The sequence below is a fragment of the Neoarius graeffei genome, chromosome 4, assembly GCF_027579695.1.
Source record: "Neoarius graeffei isolate fNeoGra1 chromosome 4, fNeoGra1.pri, whole genome shotgun sequence".
NCBI classification, from domain to species: domain Eukaryota; kingdom Metazoa; phylum Chordata; class Actinopteri; order Siluriformes; family Ariidae; genus Neoarius; species Neoarius graeffei.
Genome location: NC_083572.1, coordinates 104005590 through 104027252, shown reverse-complemented (window position 1 = coordinate 104027252; position 21663 = coordinate 104005590). Strand labels below are relative to the sequence as shown.

At 40.7% G+C, this 21663-nt stretch overlaps 1 protein-coding gene across 4 annotated transcripts in view; it reads left to right on the top strand.

Annotated features, from left to right (window-relative positions):
- ppig (peptidylprolyl isomerase G (cyclophilin G)) overlaps positions 1-21663 on the top strand; it is a 62967-nt gene that overhangs the window by 8170 nt on the left and 33134 nt on the right. For all 4 annotated transcript variants that reach the window (XM_060920105.1, XM_060920109.1, XM_060920108.1 and 1 more), the window contains 7 exons: positions 51-115; positions 206-280; positions 4361-4468; positions 4582-4626; positions 12020-12107; positions 18653-18682; positions 18799-18938. In XM_060920105.1, coding sequence (XP_060776088.1) covers positions 55-115; positions 206-280; positions 4361-4468; positions 4582-4626; positions 12020-12107; positions 18653-18682; positions 18799-18938 — 547 coding nt within the window. In that variant the 5' untranslated portion in view covers positions 51-54. The remainder of the gene's footprint in view (positions 1-50; positions 116-205; positions 281-4360; positions 4469-4581; positions 4627-12019; positions 12108-18652; positions 18683-18798; positions 18939-21663) is intronic.

The window sequence follows — 21663 nt, the reverse complement described above, 5'->3', positions numbered from 1 at the left end:
TATCAGGAGTTCTGGTTTAATAATCGTGATTTTCTTTCTCTCTCTGCCAGAACAATGGGGGTGAAGGTGGTGCGTCCTCGCTGCTTCTTCGACATCGGCATCGGAAATACGCTCGGTGAGATCTCGGCCCAAATGAGGTTCTGTGATGGATCGGTCGTTTATTCTCCAGCTGATTAGCGCTGATTAACCCGTCTTGTGTTTTCAGTCGGCCGTGTGGTGTTTGAGCTTTTCTCTGACGTCTGTCCCAAGACATGTGAGAACTTCCGCTGTCTCTGTACAGGTCAGTGTGATGAGTGAGTGCTCATGACGTAGAATGATTTTATTGTGATCTGTTCAGTTTTCTGACATGGTTATATTTTTATATATATATTTTTTAATTACAAACAGATTAGAGACTGCCAGGGTTTTTTACTTTTTTAAATTGCGCCAGATCTTTTAAAAACATTTTAAAAAACCTTTTCTGTGTTTTAGTAATTTATTTTTTCTTGATAGTAAATAAAAGGATTATTCAAGATATTTAAAAATTTGTTTTGGTGGAATTTATTTAATTTTTTAAAAATTATTTTTTTAGCGCGCATACAGTAGGCATCTAACGATTCACCAGTTCATGATTTGATTCACAATATTGGGTTCACCATTTGATTTTCTCATCATATTTTTTTAAAAGAGAAATTTATGACCCAAAAAAATTTCCCATTATTCTTCATCACCTTATATTCCTTTTGTAAAATGAAAAAAGAATTCTTAATAACCAACAATTTCTCCACATTTGTAAAGGTTGGCGTAAACTATAATAGCCTATTAACTGAGAATTCCTTTTATTAAAAATGAAAAGTTAAAACAAAATTTTTCTTAGTAGACTTTTATGAACATTTGTACTCCTTCCATTTGCTTCTCTTTTCTCTATCTTTCAGTAGTCTGTAAAAAGAGAGCTCTGATTTCTGATTAAATCTATTTGTACATAATCGCGCAACAGCTCTTTCGCATTTTAGATCCGTTTGTGTGTTCTCGCAGTGTTGGAGCTGTGTTACTTCTACCTACAGTGAAGTCACATGTATTCCTGCTACTGTATGTTATATAGAGCGCACTCTGTCTAAACAAAACGATTACAGCTCGGAAAAACTAAGATTATGCAACATGACGATCAATCATTTTTTTATTGATTTGAATTTTCATAAGTTTGTATTGATTTGTTGCATATATCATAGTCACATGCCTGTTATGTAGTGTGATGTGTATCCTGTATTGTAGAAAATCGTGAACTTGGTGTTTTGGGGTTTTTTTGCTCCCTATACAGGGCTTTCCCCAGAAAAAAAAAATATCAGAGTGGTGATGCTGATGCAGAACCTGGCCCAGAGGGGGGTCCGGGGGCACGCTCATGTGGAAAATTTTGAAATTGGAGACTTCAAATGGTGCATTCTGGTGGCATCTAGGGCTGATTTAGGCACAATTCAACATTTTAATAAATTTGCTGTTTTTACCTTGTCAAATATATCAGGGGCAAATTTTACAATATATAAAATATTTAAAAAAAAAGTGCATGTATGTTATTTACCAGCTGGGAGGTCCGTATCATGAAATACCGTGACCGAGGTCTTGAAAGTACTGAGCGAGGCCCTCTGGGCCGAGGTCAGTATTCAAGGCTGAGGTCACGGTATTTCACCATACGGACCGACCTTAAGCTGGTAAATAATATATTTATTTAATCTTTACAAAATTCTAACAGAAAACGAGAGCGCCCGAAAGGGAAAACCAAGCCGAGCCGCCATTTTGAATCCTCATTCACGGCTGTAATGCAAATGGCTTCCTCCTCGGTATACAAGTGCACTTCCATGGCAGGAAAAAAACTACATTTTGCCGCCTATGTCGTCCCCTATTTATACAAAATTGAGTCATTCAGGATTCAGCCATGTTTTTGCTCGGCGTTAGCAACAGTTAGAGGTTTTTAGCTTTCTCCTGAAATATTTTTTTTATTTCTTCTTCCTCAGGGTAGTAAAACTCGCTTTCGCTGTGAACACTGTCGTTATCGCTATCCATGCTGTAAAATTAATGCTATTCTCCTGAGAAATGCTGGCAAAAATTTATAAGATTTTTGATAATCTTATTAAATAAATCTTATTTTAAAAAAAAAAGAGAGAAATGTTGACACAAAATTCTACTATGTGCGTTGTTGTGAACGAGCAAGTCGCCAGAGGTCCGTACCGTAGGATATGGACCCGCTTGCCAGCCAATCAGTGCGCAGGATTTGATGAAAACTGCACCGTGAAAAAAATAATTCATTTTATTGCACAAAAAAAAGCATAATATTGAACAATATAGCAGCTGAAATTAGAATATCAGAAATATGGCTGTCAATTATAGACCTGCAACCTGACAGGCAAAAGTCACACACAAAAGCCTGCAGTATAGTGCCGGGAACAGACTCGACGCCAAATCGCGCAACAGCGCAGAGAACGCGGTTTTATGTATGGTTGTGAATGGCAGTCAGTGCACGCAGTGAAACCTTTTCACGTCTGGGTTGAGTACCAGGATAGCCTACACTTGTATATTACAATATCCTCCTATTTCTGTAGTTATTGCTCATTTTCAGAGGGGAACAGGAGATATTTAGGTGCAGAAAGCACTCTGCAGTAGGGTGCATCAGTTGCCCTCACTTTCATGAAATCTGATGCATTTTTGTTTGGGTGTTCCTTTTCACCAATAAATGCCCTATTCGCACGGGATAAGTATTACCTGTGGACCTCTGGTAATTCTGAATAATTACAGAGAATGTCTGAGTTCTTAGTCCCGTGCGAATGCGCCATGTCCGTAATTTGCCAAGTAATAATTCCGCCGCGAATTACCTACTGTGTTTCGGCAAAACACAGACGTCCAGTGGTAATACAAGTCCCGTGTGAATGCGCATGTCTGTGTTTGTAATTATTAAACACACGTCTCTTGTGCTTTTCTGAAGTGAATAATGGAGGATACGGGCGAAATTTTGATAAACAGCATTTCAGGGGCAAGTGGTAGCAGGCCTATCCCGTATTTGAACCAGATAAGCAGAAACAGCTCCAAGAAGAACTCCAAGAAGAAAGCACGAAGAATCTTTAACTGGATGGCTTGTGTGGCAGCGGTAAGGAGCCACGCTAACCCCCATGACACAGCAATACGAAGATATTTTGGTTAACAGAGGGAAGACAAATGTTTGTTTAGCAAAATACCCGGCTATGTGTAAACAGCGCCATAAACTGCCTGTTCACTTACATTGTCATCTCGAGACTGTTTTCATTTGCAGTGACCCCGCCTTCTCATTTTGAGAGTGTGGAGCAAACATACTGCATCCCTATCATATGCGTTTCCCCTCTCTTAATTTGGATACAGTGCTATTCTTATGCCTGCTGTGTTTTCATCCTACCTTATTAATGCACCATTAATGTACTACAGACATTAATGGTGCTTCGCCATTTTGAACTCCTGTCTACAAGATGAAACAGGATGTTGTGAACTTGCGACACATCCGGTCACAATGTCTGTAAATTCAGTGAATTACAGACTTTTGCTTATCCCGTCCGAATGCGCCACACAATAACACAGACGTGCGAGGGTAATTGCGAATTACCAGAGGTCCATAGGTAATACTTATCCCGTGCGAATAGGGCTAAAGACATCCTGTAAAATTTTTGACCATATTCAAAAGTCTAATGGTGGCACCACGAGGTTCATTTTTTGCCAAAAAACGCTTATTTTATGTTTTTGCGTAAGGTTTGAATCACAATGTTGGACTCCATTTATTGATTTCTTGTGAGCCAGAGATCATGTTAAGAACCTTTGAAGGGATTGAGAAGCGTTAATGTGATTCATAATACATTTGTATTGTTTAAAAGTAGTTGAACAATGATTCAATGAGCAGCTAAAACTCAAACTGTGCTTGATAATATATTTAGAATATGGACTAAAAATGTGTATCTAAGATATTTGGTATACTCTATAAGGTGCCATAATGTTTCATGAAAAGTGATCGAAATTTTGTCATAAAAGTCATAAAATAGCAGCTTTTTCCATAACTTTGAGCTCCTGGTGCCACCATTAAACTTTTTGAATTTTGTCAAAATATTTCACCCAGTGTGTTTTCTTACCAAAAGGAACATAAAAACAAAAATGCATCATGATCGGAGGAACTTTTCATTTTTAGGGGGCAACTGATGCACCCTACTCTGCATTGTTCAATTTATGTTTGTGTGCAAGTGACAGCGCGACGCTGACGTCGCACAGCGCGGCGGAGCACCACACATCCATGCTTTGGGGAAAGCCCTGCTATAAAAATGTAATGAGGTAATTTTGCTTTTTTTGTTTGTTTGTTTCAAATAAAACCTTTAAGGTGAGAAGGGGATTGGGAAGACGACACAGAAACCTTTGCACTATAAGGGCTGCCTGATCCACAGGATAGTGAAGGATTTCATGATCCAAGGAGGAGATTTTAGTGAAGGTATGGGGTTAAATGTTTTTTTAATATGAAAACTGCTTGTGGTTTAGTTTAAAGTTGCTGATAAATCCTGATCTCATTACTGTCAGTGAAATGTGCACTGTTTGGTCCTGTAGGGAACGGCAGAGGTGGTGAATCCATATACGGAGGATTCTTTGAAGGTATTTCTTTCTTTCCAGTCTTCTTATTTATAAATGTGTATCTTATTTCACACAGTTCTACAGCCAAGTGAAGTCCACGTTATACATTTCAATTAGTCTGATTGGAGAGAGAATTTTTTTTAATAGCCAGTTAATCTTTCAAAGTGTACTGATAGTTAAATTTACACCACAGCATTCAGTGTTCTCAATTCTGATTGGTCAGGATGTTTTTCCTTTTCTCAGTCCCCCCAGGATTCCACGGGCCTTTTTTGTGATTGTTGCGGGCTAAAATGTCTGATGTTGCGGGGGGTTTTCCAAAAAATTGCGGTGTTTTTTAGGTTTTTGTTGCGATTACATTGCGGGAGGAAGTGCAAGTTGCGAGAAATTGTTGCGATTTTCTCTTTTTGTGATTAAAATTGAGTGATATGTTAAATATTAAGTTATTACTGAAAAACTATTGATTAAAATAAACAAAGACACTGAGAAATGGTCCTATAAACAACTTTACCAATATAAAAGATTACCAGGACTACAAAAATGCAGAAAAATAGGCTTTACTTATCCAAATGCACCTGTTGGTTCAAAAGTTAAAGTGCAGAGAACCTCACAGCACAACATGAAGTTACCTTAAAATATAATATAAATGCCTCAGCTTTCATGTAAGAAAAAAAAACTATTAATACTAGTACTGTGTGCAGGCAGTCTCTCCTGAAGACCAAATTAAACAATAATTATAAACTAATAAAATAAATGGCTCAGGCTTCATAGAAGAAAAAAAAAAAACAATTTGAACAGAATCTCACAGTATGATGCTGAAGCTGCCTAAACAATGGAAAATAAAATACCATTTTTGCAAAAATGTTGGCATCCATTAATTTCTTGTATTAAGTAAAAAAAAAAAAATGTAAAGTGCGCACAGTCCTTCACTGTAAACACAACACACTTTCAGTAACAGAATTTAAGCCTATATAAACACTGACTCGCACATGCAGTGTTGCCAGATACTGCTGACGTTTTCCCGCCCAAAATATGTTCAAAACCCACCAAAATGCACTTAAAACCACCCAATCTGGCAACACTGTGTGCATGCTGCTTCTCTTGAACGTATACACGGAAGTAAGGCGGAAGGTAGTTTGTCGACGTCACCTCAAGACGACGCCAACGATTGGTCAGAGTTGCGGTGATTGGATATAATTGCAACACCGCCCTGAATTCGCGGGGATTGGTTGAATTTGCATTGAAGTTGCAAATCGCAACATCGCGAAATCCTGGAGGGTCTGTTTTCTGTAACATCAGCTCTGACTGTAGTGTAGCTGCACGTCACAGTTTTAAAGGAGTAAATACATGATGTGCTGATCAGCTTCATCGCAATCACTGATATAGTTTCCTGGAACGTCACATCCTGGGGGGGGGGGTTTCTTATTTTATTTTAAATAACATATACAGCAGAACTCTATAATCTACAGCAGTGGTTCTTGAACATATATTGTAGCCAGGGACCAGTTAAAGTGTAAAATAAATTCCACAGATCCCCACATCAAATGGTGTACACCAGGTGAAGGATTGGGCATTTAAAGTGCTGATGACACGAACATGACTCTATGCAATTTCTTAAATAAACTATACAACATGGCAAACATGTTAGATTTCTGTTATAATTACGTGAAAAGAAGCTGTTGTTACGCGAATATCCAACTTTTAATTGCACAGCGCAAGAAAACTGGGTCCGTGGCTCGCGGCCATGTTGTGACGTCAGCGGGAGAACACGCTGCGGTTCACTGGCTGTTCTACTCTGGTTCTACTCAATGGAAATGGCGCATGAAAACGCCGGTGAACTCTCTAGTGCTAGCTCTTCCTCTTCTGGGAGTCTAGAATTGTGTTGATCTCTTCCGAATAGAATCTATGATAGCCTACCCTCTTTACCCTTTGCCTCTCGTTGCTAGGCGGCAGTTGCATGAAAGCCGCAAGCTTTCACAAGCAAATACATGACTGATATCACGCCGACTTTATGATTACATTTATGATTATCATGTAGAATCTATAGCTCTACGTACCTTTATCTTATGTCGTTTCACAACACATGTTCTGACAGGAGGACTGTCTTTGGATCCGGCATAGCTACGAGTAGACCCCCTCCGGAATACTGGCAGTGTTGCCAGATTGGGAGGTTTCCTGCCCAGTTGGGCGGTTTCAAGTGCATTTTGGTGGGTTTCGAACATATTTTGGGCTGGAAAACGTCAGCAGTATCTGGCAACAGATACTGCTGACGTTTTCCAGCCCAAAATATGTTCGAAACCCACCAAAATGCACTTGAAACTGCTCAACTGGGCAGGAAACCTCCCAATCAGGCAACACTGTGTAGGCACTGCTGATGGTAGTAACACACGTTTGTGCTGAACTGAACACCCAAGAGATTCTTTTAAGCTGGGAAGGGTGTCAAAACAATCCAAATCGAAGTGTTCAGAGCACAGGACGGATGTTGGTGAGGGCTCCCACTTGTCACGAGTGCGCCTGACTTGCTTCACCCACTTCGCATGCAGCTCGGGATCTCTGGGAAACTTGAATAAACTTACCCCATCCTTGTGGGTTTTGGAGCAAAAGCCGGCAACACAACGCGAAGGCATAATAACATATATATATATATATATATATATATATATATATATATATATATATATATATATATATAAAATATATATAAAATATATAATATATATAATGTGTGTGTATATGTATATATATATATATATATATATATATATATATATATATATATATAAAATACACATACATTTTATATATGTCTAATAAAAATACTAATAATGATAAACTGAACACCTGTCGCATCAACAACAAACTGGTAAGTGAGGAGGAAGATTCTTTCGCTGACGTCATATAGCTCCTCCTCCTAATTCGTCTCCTGGGTGCTGCAGCCCCGTCAAATTTGCCCAAATAGCCGCGTTTTTTATCATAACTTGTAAAATAGGCGCCTTCGTGAATTAATATATGGATCATAGGGAATTACTTTTTGTTATAAAACATCGCCAAAGAGGTCAAAAACGTGTCATCAGCACTTTAAGGCTCATGCATGGTATTTTTTTTTTTTTTTTGGAAGAACCACCAGCATGTCATTTTTGTAAGAAACGGTTGACAAGCATATTTTACTTTGTCGCCCTGGTCTAATTACCACAAGGGAGCGTTTTTACTCTCAAAATGCTTTGGATGATGTTTTTAATAAGGTGCCACCACAAAGTGTTAGAACAACTCCTTTAGTTATGATTACATGCCTTTATTTGTTGTAATTACTTATTTATAATGTAATTATAATACTTTTTTGGAAATGGTTTTGCCAGGTGCTGACGTGGAATTTAAAAAATTACTCACTCACCCCACAGATCCCTACAGTATAGATTTGTTTAATGAAAATTCTTTTTATTTTTTTTTTATGGAGCCGTAGAAGTTTCTGGTCCTGAAATTTCCCCTGATAGAACACACTATGTCTGAGGGTGTTTTCACACCTGGTCCCCTTTAAAGGAACCAGACTCAGTCCTCTTGAAGTGGACCAAAAAGTGGACCAGCAGAAAAAGAACTCAGTTCTTTTTGTGTTCACACTGTGAATTTATTACAAAGAGGACTGGGTTCTCTTTCTGATCCAGTTAAGCTTTGATGGGGCCTCAGTCCTCTTTCTGTTCACACCAGGCCCTCTAGAGCCCTCAGACCCCCAGTGCATGGAATTCTGGGTAATTTTCTCTTGAATCAAAATGTCTGCTGCCATGCTTGCCCTGCTGTATTCTTTGATCAAAATAGTGCGGATTAAGGAAAATAAATTTATTCCAGCGGCTGTGGTAAGTTCCAAAAGGAAGTTGAGTTTCCAACTACGGCAAACGAAGAAGGTTAAACTACAGTGAAAAAGGCGAAGTGAATCCGGTGCGCTTTTTGTTCACAATGCGCAGATTAGGCGAACCGTACCGTTGATTTTTAGTGAACCGTACTGAGACCACCTCCTGAGGTGGTCTCAGTTCGGTTCGCTTTAAAGGGGTCTGGGTACGGTTGGAGTGTTCACATATGCGCAAAAAATGCTGAGTCATCGATCTGAGTTCGGTTAGATGGCTGAAAGGGACCAAGTGTGAAAACACAGAGTTGACTTTCCTGTTTGGACCCCTAAATATAATGGCTTTGATAATGTGACAGTTTGATTTCCACTCGTGCAGCAAAATGGACCAGGAAAGGGCGGGGGTGTTTGACCCAATGACACAGCTTCATGGGGCCCCTGGGGGTCCCCACTTTAAGAACCACTGATCAAGTAGTTTTTAATCCTCCGCTGGCCGAAAGGCTCGAAGGGGGATTATGTCGTGGTGATGTCTGTCCATCCGTCCCGGGAAGGGTGCTCACCTTCTGAAATCAACTCCTCTCACAATTTTTGGAGGAATTTCACCAAACTTGGCAAAAGGCTTTGTTATATGTCAGTAATACGCATATTGTAATTTTGTTCAATTCAGTCACGTTTTACCAGAGATACAGCCTTGTACTTTCACAATTTCATGAAGGTGTGCTCACATTCTGACATCAACTGCTCTCATAATTTTTGGATGAATTTCTCGAAGCTTGGCAAAAGGCCTTGCTATATGACAGTGATACGCAGATTGCGATTTAATTTCGTTTGTGAAAATTTTCTCAGAGTTTTGACCCTTGATTAAATAACTTGTACTGTGACAATTTCATGAGGGTATACGTTCTTCTGAAATCAACTCCTCTCTCAATTTGTGGAGGAATTTCACCAAACTTGGCAAAAGACTTTGTTATATGACAGCGTATTGAAATTTAGTTTAATTTGGGCAAATTTTCCCAGAGTTACGCCCTTGATTATTAACACAGGGATGAGAATTTTCCGCGGATCTGCGGAATTCCGAGTTTTTCCCGCTGGAAATGTCATTTTTGTGAAACGTGTAAATCCGTTGAGAAAATTTTGGGGGGGTAGGGTCGGCGCGAGGCGAGGCTTGTCGTGGCACAAGCAGGCAGGACCGACCGACCGCCAGCATCTTTCGGCAACGCTCATCGCAAAATTAGTTTCAGCTGTGATAACGGAAATCGTCATTGCTTTCTTCAATATTTATGCTAACGACAACTCACGACGATTTCCGGCAACGTTTTGGCGCTAGTTTCATCTCACTTCTACAATTCACGGAGAAACAAGTGATACGTACACGGTTTTGATCACTTCTTAAGTTCTAGTTATTTTGTTTAGTTTTCAAAGTTACTTCGCCAATATGGCAAAAGTTTTGGACCACAAAAATGAGGATCGTGCCAGGGAAATTGATAAATCGAACGGGATAAAGAACTGTTTCCGATGGGCATGGCTCGATAGTAGCGTTACCGTGCAGATAGGGACACAAACTGTGACGACATGCCTGACGGAACATGTCCGAAAAGTGGACGTGCCGGGAAAGGTTCTGTGTATTCTGTGCTCAGATATGATCAATTATGGAAACAGAGGAGCTAGAAACATCCAGGAGCACATCAAAACAAAAAAGCACAAAGGTACGTTTTACTTAAATTGTCAAAGATAGTCAGGAGGAATCTAATATATCGTTACGGTTACCTCCATTATCGCTGAAAAAAAAAAAAAAAAAAATATATATATATATATATATATATATATATATATATATATATATATATATATATATAAAAAATAAAATATATTAGTGCTGTCAAAAATGTCGCGTTATTAACGCGTTAACTTGACTCAATTTTAACAGCGATAATTTTTTTTATCGCGAGATTAACGCTCTGTGACATGATGTAGGTTTTTCATAAGCTTTTGAAACTACCAGGAACTTGCAACAGAGACTTCGCTTAGAAAACCGATAGCAGCTAGACTGTAATGCCACGCCCCGCACAGCCAGAGTCCTCTGCCCTCCTCCCCCAAAGAACCAGCGCGGGCAGGGCGCGCTAGTAGAGATGGGATTTATGGCTCTTTGATGGGATCCGCATCTTTGTGATCCGTTCTTTGAAAAGAGCCGTTCAAAAGACTGGCTCATTTGGCTCTTTTTAAATATTTATTCAGTTTTAAGAAGACAGCGTCTAAAGAAGCCAGATCCCTCTGAACTGTAAACTCAATGCTATCCCAGAAATCCTTCCTGTAATATTCAAATTTGGCCGCCTCTGATTGGACAGCGCGACGCATCAACAGGCAGAAAGTGTAAAAGTACAAAATGTGTTAAGTGAGCTGAAACAGTAAAGATCAGATTCAATGCAATATTTATCAACGAACAACTTAAAGTTAATATAATAGTGTACTTTATATTATAATCAAGCAAGTCAAGCCTACCGTCACTGTGTAACCTATCTCTCTCAAGCAGTAGATCACTTCACTCATGGTTCTCTTACTAGCCCCGCGCCGGTGCTCGGCTTAGGTTTCACTTTGGAGTGGCTGTGTCAAGACGTGTTATGCTTTGCAATAAAAAAAAATATTGGTATAAAGCAAGCCCATTCACTTTTTTATGCTGATAAGAGAATTACAATGTTTTTTTTTTTATGTGACGAAAATGTGCGATTAAATTGTGATTAATCGCGAGTTAACTATGACAGTCGCGACATTAATCGCGATTAAATATTTTGACCGCTTGACAGCACATATATGATATCTGTAGGGATTTGTTATCTTAAAGTTTATAAACGTTTTAAACCATCACTGATTTTGAAAACATTCATATATATATATATATATATATATATATATATATATATATATATATATATACACACATACATTATATATATATATATATATATATATATATATAATGTATGTGTGTATATATATATATATATATATATATATATATATGTGTATATATATAATATGTGTATGTGGGAAAGGGAGATTGTGAATTGGGCACACACCCCCTTTGAAAACCCCCCCCATGCACGCTTTGCGTCCTATGTATGTGGGAAAGGGAGATTGTGAATTGGGCACACACCCCCTTTGAAAACCCCCCCATGCACGCTTTGCGTCCATTATGTCTGCCCTTGGCAGACATTTCAGAGTTTTTTTTTTTTTTAAATGTCCCTTTCTCATCCCTGTTAACAAACTTGTACTTTGGCAGTTTCATCAAGGTGCGCTTGCTTTCTGAAATCAACTTCCCTCACAATTTTTATCCCCCACTGGCCGGAAGGCCCGAAGGGGGATTATGTCGTCATGGCGATGGTGGAACTGTAACAATAATAGTGCAACATGTGATATGGTATATGATAGTGCAGATAAGGGGGGGAAGAGATGGTGCTCTGGCAATAGATAAAAAGGACAAATATCCCAAATATATACGTGTGCGCAGTGTTCCACATGTCAGTGTAATTCATAGACCTGCAAGATGCACGTTTGTCTAATTCCAGCTCTCTCTCTCTTTTCCAGATGAGAGCTTCTCTATGAAACATAATCAGGAGTTCCTGCTGTCGATGGCGAACCGAGGCAAAGACACCAACGGCTCACAGTTCTTCATGTGAGTCAGGAGACCGTTAGTGGGCCATCGATCTGAGAGTCAAAGCTTCTTCACGTGGTGTTTTAAAAATGACCCGGATTGCGTTGCTGGTACAGGTGCATTTCCACCAAGGGTCTGTATCTAAAAGGCTCCTGAACAGCTTTTTGATTGCAGCGAGAAAGCGATTTGATCGTTATGCTGCGTTTGTGGTGCCTAGAAAGTGGTAGGTTGCAAGTTGTAATGATGTCATTTTTCAATGTGTGCAAGAACAAAAGCATGGATTTTCTCTGTCGGAGCACGTAAACCTCATATACGGCTTCTTTCACCACACTTTAACGGTTCCAGGCTCGAGTGGGCCAACCGTTCTCTTACTTCAAACATTCATGCAGCGTTTTGCACTGAAATCGCAGCTCGGCATCTAAAGTGAGCAGCTTATAAACAAGCTGGCCAGCTAACGTTGAGGATCATCTTCTCAAAACTGTGATTATGGTCCGTGTTTTTTTAGATTTAACCAAGTACTGTATCTGTATATGAACTGATCCAAAGCCTGCTGCTATAGACGTATTTAAAAGTATAGAAGGTACTTTAGACTGTTCAGTGCGAGCAGCCATGTGGATTTCACCTCACTGTTACCCCTTTTCCACCAAATCAGTTCCAGGGCGGGTTCGGGCCCGGTGCTGGTGCTGGTTCACAACTCGTTCAACTTGCGAGCCAGCTGAGAACCGGTTTGCTTTTCCATAGCTCGCGGTGCTAAGCGGCGCCACGTCATTACGTCGCTGTATACGTCAGTTACGGCGCTACGTTTACATAAACCTTGGCGCGAATACCAAAGCAAAAACAACACAGAAGAAGCAGCAGCAACAACAATAATGGCTGACTTTGTGTTTGTACAGCTGCGGCTTCTCGTCGCTTAAAAATGGCGATCTTTCGCGGTCTTGTTATTGTTGTTGGTCTTAACAACTCCCCCCCCCCCCCCCCCCCCCCCCCGTTGACGTAAGCGGTTCTTTCCTCTGGCCCAGCAGAGAGTTGGTGCTAGCCTGGAACCGGTTTTTCTGGCCCCAGAGCCAGTTCTTTGTCAGTGGAAACAGAAAACCCGGTTCCAAACTAAGCACTGGCCCCGAACCAGCCCTGGAACTGCTTTGGTGGAAAAGGGGCATGTGCAAACGGGGAACGAAGTGGTGTTGAGGAGATGACGACACCAAGGTGATGAGTTGACGTTTCAAGTCTAGGAGGTGGGGTATAATTGGTTGTAGGCAGGATAACTCCGCCTTGAACACAGCGTATGTATTGACGCACGTACAGGGAGCGAACGAAACACGCTGCGGGTTGTGGGTTGGAGATGATAAACTGAGCCGAAGAAGCTTTGGGAATGGGATGTGTTCAGGAGATTTGAGCTGATTAACAAAGTTTATAAGCACTAGATGTACTAAACAGTGGTTTAAACTAATAGTTTCTATAATTATCTACTACTCCGTTATTATATATCTGAGCAGTGAAAAGTTTTCCCTGAATGTTTTTCACTGCTGCACTCTTTCTTTTTGGCTTTAGTACAAACTAAATTGTCGAGTTTAATTCGTTCCTTCGTTTTCGTTAAATCATGGCTGTGAAAGCTCCATACTGTCCATGCCGTCAGATACAGATGTTTTCAGTGGCTTAAATGAGAATAATGCATTAATCAAAAGCAGGCCATGCTATTCAGAACAAATTTAATAAAACGCGGTCACGAATTATTAAAACAAGGGAATGAATACAACTCCTGTTCCAAAAAATGTTGGGACGTTCTCATCTCATTATCTCTAGCCGCTTTATCCTGTTCTACAGGGTCGCAGGCGAGCTGGAGCCTATCCCAGCTGACTACGGGCGAAAGGCGGGGTACACCCTGGACAAGTCACCAGGTCATCACAGGGCTGACACATAGAGACAGACAACCATTCACACTCACATTCACACCTACGCTCAATTTAGAGTCACCAGTTAACCTAACCTGCATGTCTTTGGACTGTGGGGGAAACCGGAGCACCCGGAGGAAACCCACGCGGACACGGGGAGAACATGCAAACTCCACACAGAAAGGCCCTCGCCGGCCACGGGGCTCGAACCCGGACCTTCTTGCTGTGAGGCGACAGCGCTAACCACTACACCACCGTGCCGCCCGGGACGTTCTGTAAAGTGTAAATAAAAACAGAATGCAGGAATTTGCACATCATGGAAAACCTTATATTTCATTGAAAATCGAACCAAGACAGCATATCAGATGTTGAAACTGATATTTTATTGTTCTTTGAAAACTATATGCTCATTTTGAATTTGACTTCAGCCGTACATTTCAAAAAAGTTGGGACGGGGGCACCGTGTTGCATCACGTCTACACTGTGAACATCTGGGAGCTGAGGAGACCAGTTATCGCATTCTGTTTTTATTTAGCTTCCACGGCGTCCCAACTTCTTAGGAAGTCGGTTGTACATAGATATCGTGGGAACGAATTAGTAAAGCATAGCCAATTTTTTTTATTTTTTATTCCCCCTCCGTGTTTAGTTATTGTGCAGCGAGAAAACCAAAGGTATGATGTGCCATTAAAGTGCATATCACGGGTAAATTCAGGAGCAAGATCAATGTAATTCTCCTATTTTATATTAAACTTTGGTCAAATATCTGTAACATTCTGCGTTCTCTGCAATTTTTTTTATCTTGCGCAATACCAGAAAAATTCAGTTGAAATCGAGCCATTTGAGGTGAATTGGTCCGCCTCTGAAAAAACTTGGCATTTGGATTTCCCGGCAAACATTGATTTTCTTCACGTCGCGTGCGGCACGCCTCCTTCTGAATCCTACGTCAGCGCTGGTTTGTTTGAGAAAACGACCTGGTGGTTTTCTGCAAATTTCTTCGTTATCGCGTAATTATTAAAATGATTAACAGATGTATCGTAGGAGGGTGTAGCAGCACCAATCATGATAGGATTAGTACTCATCGTTTCCCAAAAGACTGGACAATGAGAGAGAAATGGGAGCGCTTGGTCTACACAGGCTGTGCACTGAAACCGTGCAAAGCTCTCGCAGCCTGCTGGCGCTTCCGCAGGTGACGTCACGAATCTGGCTCCAGACTCCCTTGGGATTTTTCCAGACGTGTTTTATTTTATTTTTTTCTGCTGTAGACAGACGGCCTTGTGCAAAACAACCCTGCTGGATGAGTGTGTAAAGGGACATACTTTCATATAAAAAAAACCACGAAATTGGTCCAGAATATTTCAGACTTTATTTCAGACAACTTTATTAGTCCCCAAGCAGCTCCTGAACATAAAAAAAAAAAAAAATGACAAGCAGCAGACAGGAGTACAATATGTCAGAAACAACAGGCCAGTACATAATTGTATGGAGTGGCACAGTTAAGTAACAGGGGAAGAAATAAATTAAATAATAAGTTTAAAGTGCATTAAATATGCACTTTAATAGGTGTGAAAGCGTCCTAACACACTATTGGAACTGTGGCCGTTGTGGATCACAGAAATGAGACCGTGATGGTATTTCACTTTCCCCTTTTCCACCAAAGCAGTTCCAGGGCTGGTTCGGGGCCAGTGCTTAGTTTGGAACCGGGTTTTCTGTTTCCACTGACAAAGAACTGGCTCTGGGGCCAGAAAAACCGGTTCCAGGCTAGCACCAACTCTCTGCTGGGCCAGAGGAAAGAACCGCTTACGTCAGCAGGGGGGCGGAGTTGTTAAGACCGACAACAATAACAAGACCGCGAAAGATCGCCATTTTTAAGCGACGAGAAGCAGCAGCTGTGCAAGGCAAGTTTATTTATATAGCACATTTCATACACCGTGCCAGTTCAGTGTGCTTTACAGAAGTAAAAGCAAAACAGTAAACAATAGAAAATAAAATTACATAAAATAAATGGGGAAGAAAAATAAACAATAGTAGAAATAAAATAATAAAATGAAGTAAAAGTTCAGTAAAAGAAAAAAAACAGCAGAATAAAATAGAATAAAAGTTAAGTAAAATTTAAAACATGCAGAGACTGTAAAAGTTAAGAGTTTAAAACATGTAGAGATGACAATATTAATAATTTAGCAGAAAGCATCTGAAAACAGCTTGGTCTTTAGTCTAGATTTGAAGCTGCCAACAGCAGGAGCATTTTTAATGTCCTCTGGCAGTTGGTTCCATAGCTGTACTGCATAGTAGCTAAAAGCTGCTTCACCACACTTTGTTTTAACAACAGGTTTTACCAGTAAATTTTTCTGCTGCGATCTGGTAGATCTGATTGGGTTAGGCCGCTGCAACATATCAGAGAGGTAATTGGGCCCTGTACCATTTGTGGCAGATCACAGAATCCAGGGACACATGTCTGCCCGGGGGCATTTTGAGTTATTGACAGATTCAGAAAGTACAGTTTCTAAGCTTTCCAATGATGCCTTCCATGTGGAGATCTGACAATATTTGAAGAATGTGTGGCCTTTTGAAAGTGTATACTTCTTAAAACAGAAAAGGGAGAAAATCGCCCTCAAAGTTTTCCATCTCAGTTACTCTGGGTGTAGGGCGGGCACATAATGGTGCTCATTTGCATGACCTTAAGGAAAGCTCTACCCCCTACGAGCTAGCACGATACTACTTTCATGTAAACAAAGATCACCACGTCAATTTTCCTTCCATGCAAAGTATGCCCAACACAATTATGAAGTACAAAAATAAGTCCTAAAGTATACTTTAACGTTTTGTGGTTGAAAAATTACTCACACCGTAAGAAAGAAAGATAGCACGATGATGACACAACTAACACAACGCTAGTTTCATGTAAAGCCTCAGTCACAACCAGCTGTACAGTACGCGCTGCTACGGCCGATCTACATGCAAAAAACGCATGGAGAGCGCGCATGAAAAGCACGAGAGCGCGCGTGTGATGTGCTGATTTTCGAGCCGCAGACCGGCCACAGAGGTTCTTTGTCATGTCAAACAAACTCTACAGGCGCTTACGTTTTTTTCAGGTTGCAAGACAAACTTACAGCCAACGTGCATCTTTCTCCGTGAACAAAAAAAAAACGCAGAGATTTGGGAAACGCCAAAAATCACACAGCCAAAAAATCGTACGTCCGGTTGTGACCTAGGCTTAAACAAACCACAACACTCTCCGTTACATGCAAAAATAACCACACAGCCTTAGATTAATAAACTTGCCCCATCAGAAAGAGAAACGGCGCCTTGCACACACCAATGCCTCCGATGGAATGTAATCCTAGAACGGTTCGTGTATCATCCGATCATTCAAGTATTCCATTCAATCTGGAAAACGAGGTTGCGTTTTTTTTTTTTTTTTGCTAGAAATGGTGATCTCCGATGTAACTACAGTGTGTCTGTTTGCTTTGCGGTGTTTCAGCTCCTCTGCGCTCTGTTTAGTAACTCATTCCATAGTGAAATCACACGCCTGTATGCAGTTAAGTAGCCATGTGCTCAGCTCGGATCATACAGCTGATTCGTGGAAAAAAAAAAACAAGTGACTTAAATCATCATGTGAATGGCCCATATGGTAATTTACCCACACCCCCCAGCAGGCTACAGTCCTGACAAAAACGAGACAATTTGCAACAAAAAATGTATGCTTTTCCAACAAAACAATCTGTTATCTGAAATACTGATTGCATTCTTCAAGATCTCAACTTGCACATGATGGAAAAAAACAAAAATCACAAATTTCGAAAAAAAAAAGCTTCTTTTGCGATTATCTCGGATTCGTTTCAGCCGACATGTGTCCCTGGATTCAGTGAGCGGTCACATTTAGAGATTTGTACACCAGCAGCAATGCTTTAAAGTCAATTCTGTAGCTTACTGGAAGCCAGTGAAGGGACCTTAGAATTGGAGTAATGTGCTCTGTTCTTTTTGTTCGTGTGAGAACCCTAGCCGCTGCATTTTGAACCAGCTGAAGTCGCAAAGTCAGCCATTATTATTATTGTTGCTGCTGCTTCCGTGTTGTTTTTGCTTCGATATTCGCGCCAAGGTTTATGCAAACGTAGCGACGTAATGACGTGGCTCCGCTTAGCACCGCGAGCTATGGAAAAGCAAACTGGTTCTCAGCTGGCTCGCAAGTTGAACGAGTTGTGAACCAGCACCAGCACTGGCCCCGAACCAGCCCTGGAACTGATTTGGTGGAAAAGGGGTAACAGTGAACATGTAGGAGGTGCTGACTGAAGGTATAAAAACATTTGTTACTCTGGGGTGTTTTAAATTAATCTCATGTGAGTCTTTTTGTAGCTTTAGGTGTTTTTGACCATCGCGTTTCTGTCCGGAAATGGACCCTTGTGTTTTCACATAAGTGTTATTTATAACCGGTTTAGGTTGGGCGTTTCTGAGACGCCCTCCAGAGTAGGAAATAAAATTGGCTTTGATTCTCGGGTGGAAATGCATCTTTTTCGTTTGGTTAATTGGAGGATGGTCTTCCAGCTCCAAGTGTGTCCGAGGTTTAAATGTGAATTGGCAGTGATGTGTTGATTGAACAGATGATGTGCATTAATCATTGTTTTTGTGTTTATTAGATTTGTATTTACATTCTGCCTCACTGTTTTGTGTCCCTGACCATAGAACTACAAAACCTGCTCCTCATCTGGATGGGTAAGGGCGGGCGTGTGTGGGTTTTTTTTTTTAAATATAGAGAGGCTTATTAGAGATGTCTGTAAATAATTGTAATGCCTGACTGTGCTAATTTGATCTCATGTCCTTCTGGGCAGAATTCATGTGGTGTTTGGTCAGGTGATCTCAGGCCAGGACGTGATCCGGACCATCGAGAGTCAGAAGACGGACACGAGCAGCCGGCCGTACGCGGAGGTCAAGGTGCTCAACTGTGGAGAGCTCATCCAAAAATCCAAAGGTGCATCAGTTTTTCCTCACTTCTAAACTTAGTATTGCTCAAATTTGGGATTTGAAACATAAATATTTTCAGAAATAACTTTGTTGTAAAGCTTAGTCTCCGCGCCTACCCTGTATACTACTCTAGCAATAAAGTATTAGGATTAGCCCATTGTCATTTGGCTTGATGCCGACACTTTCCAGCTCTTACGCGCTTTGTACAGGAGCTTTGCATTTTAACGTCGGAGTACGCCAGGGTTCCCTAATTTAGTTTTCCCCAGGGTCAAACGATGTGAAGTGTGCCAAGCCAAGGGCCAAAACAGCCAGGATTTTTTTTATTTTTCCGTTGCGCCGGTAAAAGTTGACTTGTGTGCAGATGACGTTGCTGCTGCTAGTATTATTATTATTAGTAGTAGTTTGTAGGAGTAATAATTTAGGCCTGGGTTTCTCAAAGGGTCACGCAGAAAAACAAGGGGGAAAAAAGGTCCAAAGACAGCCATTTAATTATTTAAATGTCCTTGTATGTAAATACAAGGCCACCAACATTGAAAAATAAACGTCATAACATGTAAACACCTTTTAAATATCTGACTCGAGTCAAAAGCACTTTAATTTACAGCACCTAAATAGAGGCCGAATATAAAGACAATGAGAAGCGAGCAGTAGTTCAAAAGGTCCCAGGTGTGTGGAATAATTTTTCCACAAAATCGAGTCGTACATGAGCCGATGGCCGATGAGGCGCGTAGCACCGAGTCGTCTATAAGCCGTGTACGACAAGATTGAGTGAAATAACTGTTTTATTCTACCCACATTCACTGGATTTTGAGAAACAAAGCATTTTTATTTTTTGCAAATTTGAGAAGTAAAAACCTTGTACAAAATGTCTGACAAAATAATTTCCACTAATATCATGGATGCAAACGGCGTGCCTTTTGTCTGGGGGACCTGTGTGAATCGTGCAGATCCGATGAGGTTTTTTTTTTTTTTTGGGGGGGGGGGCGCGTTGGTGTGTCTGATTTTATAATTTCATCAAAGTAAATTCTGTATTAAAATTACTAAATAAGCAAATGCTGTTACAGTCCATGAAACATAGGAGGTATAAGTATGAGAAGAAAACAGTAAATCAGAAAGCTGCGCATGTAAAGCCAATTGGCTGCGCGCCATTATCTGCTGCTGGCTGCACTTCACTGCACACGCAAGGATTTCCATCAGTCCTACGCAAGTTACGTAATTGGCTTTACGTGCGCAGCTTTCTGCAGGGATGGCAATTTTCCGCCGAATGGCGGAAATCCGCCGTTTTGAATTTCAATTTTATCATTTTTGTGGAACGTCTAAATCCGTTGAGAAAAGTTTTAGGGGGGGTTAGGTACCTAACTTTTATTGCTGCTACCGAGATTAGTGTCAAATCGTATCGAAACCACATGTCTCGCGAACAACGGAAGCTTCTATATTGAGTGCAAGAATGAACAAGAGGGCTCTGATTGGTCCACTCTACATCCGCTGTACACGCACTTCTGCTTCCCTACTTTCCGGGTTTGGTTTGTTTTCACCACCGGCATTTTTAAAAACACGAGCGAAGATGGAGCAGCATGAAGAGCGGTTGATTGAGGAAGTACGGACATCTATACGACTCCAGTTCTAGTCATTATAAAAAAAAAAAAAAGTTCTAGTCATTATAAGTAACCGGAGGATAAACACTCCACTAACCACACCCACCAACTACTCCTAGCGACTTCGCGCCCCCTTGCGTTGTGCCGGTGAATAACTTTAGATACTTACTTATTTTTATCATGTATTTTTCACACAATATACATGTAAAATGGCTAGACAATAGGTAGAAGAGGCTAAAAAGGCTAAAGCTTCAGGGGGGCTCCGCCCCCCTGAACCCCCCGTTCGGAGTTTCAGCTGAAATAAAATTTTCCTGTTGCCATCCCTGTTTCTGATTTACTGTTTTCTTCTCATACTTGTACTTCCTATGTTTCATGGACTGTAACGGCATTTGCTTATTTAGTAATTTTAATACAGAATTTACTTTGAAATTATAATCAGACACTCCAACGCATCCCCCCCCCCAAAAAAAAACTCATCGGATCTGCACGATTCACACAAGTCCCCCAGACAGCCGTGAAAAAGGCGGCATCCGCCAAAAGGCGTGCCGTTTGCATCCATGATAAACAAACTGGCGAAATGATGGGAGCAGTTTGTGAAAAATGCGATAATTCTGGGGAAAAAAAAGATTTTTTTTTCTTTTTTTAAATTCCATATTTTGTTAAAGCCCCCTCCCCCCCTTGATGTTTTCGAGTAGAGTTTTGATTTCATCCTCGGGTGGTATCAGGCTCGTAGTACTTGAGTCCGACTCAATGCCCTAATTTTAAGAACTTGTGACTCGACTTGGACTCGTGCATTAACTGCATTCGGACTCGGGAATTGGAAATGTTAATGGTGCTAAAACAGCCACCGTCAAATGGTACGGATGGAGTCTTGTTCTCAGACTCTACTCTGATCAGTGGTGGACTTGACTCGAATTTTTTTTTTTTTTAAATATTAATAAATGACTTGGACTGGACTTGCGGTTTAGTGACCCAACTACACCACTGGTTGATTCAGCAACACGCTCCACCATTTTGTTTTTCTCTACTCACAGTATATGAGCTGATAGCCTAGTAGTAGGGTAGCCAATCAGAGCACACGATTGCTCATATCCAGTCAACGTGGATAGAATAAATTCTGATATTCCCAACACCAAA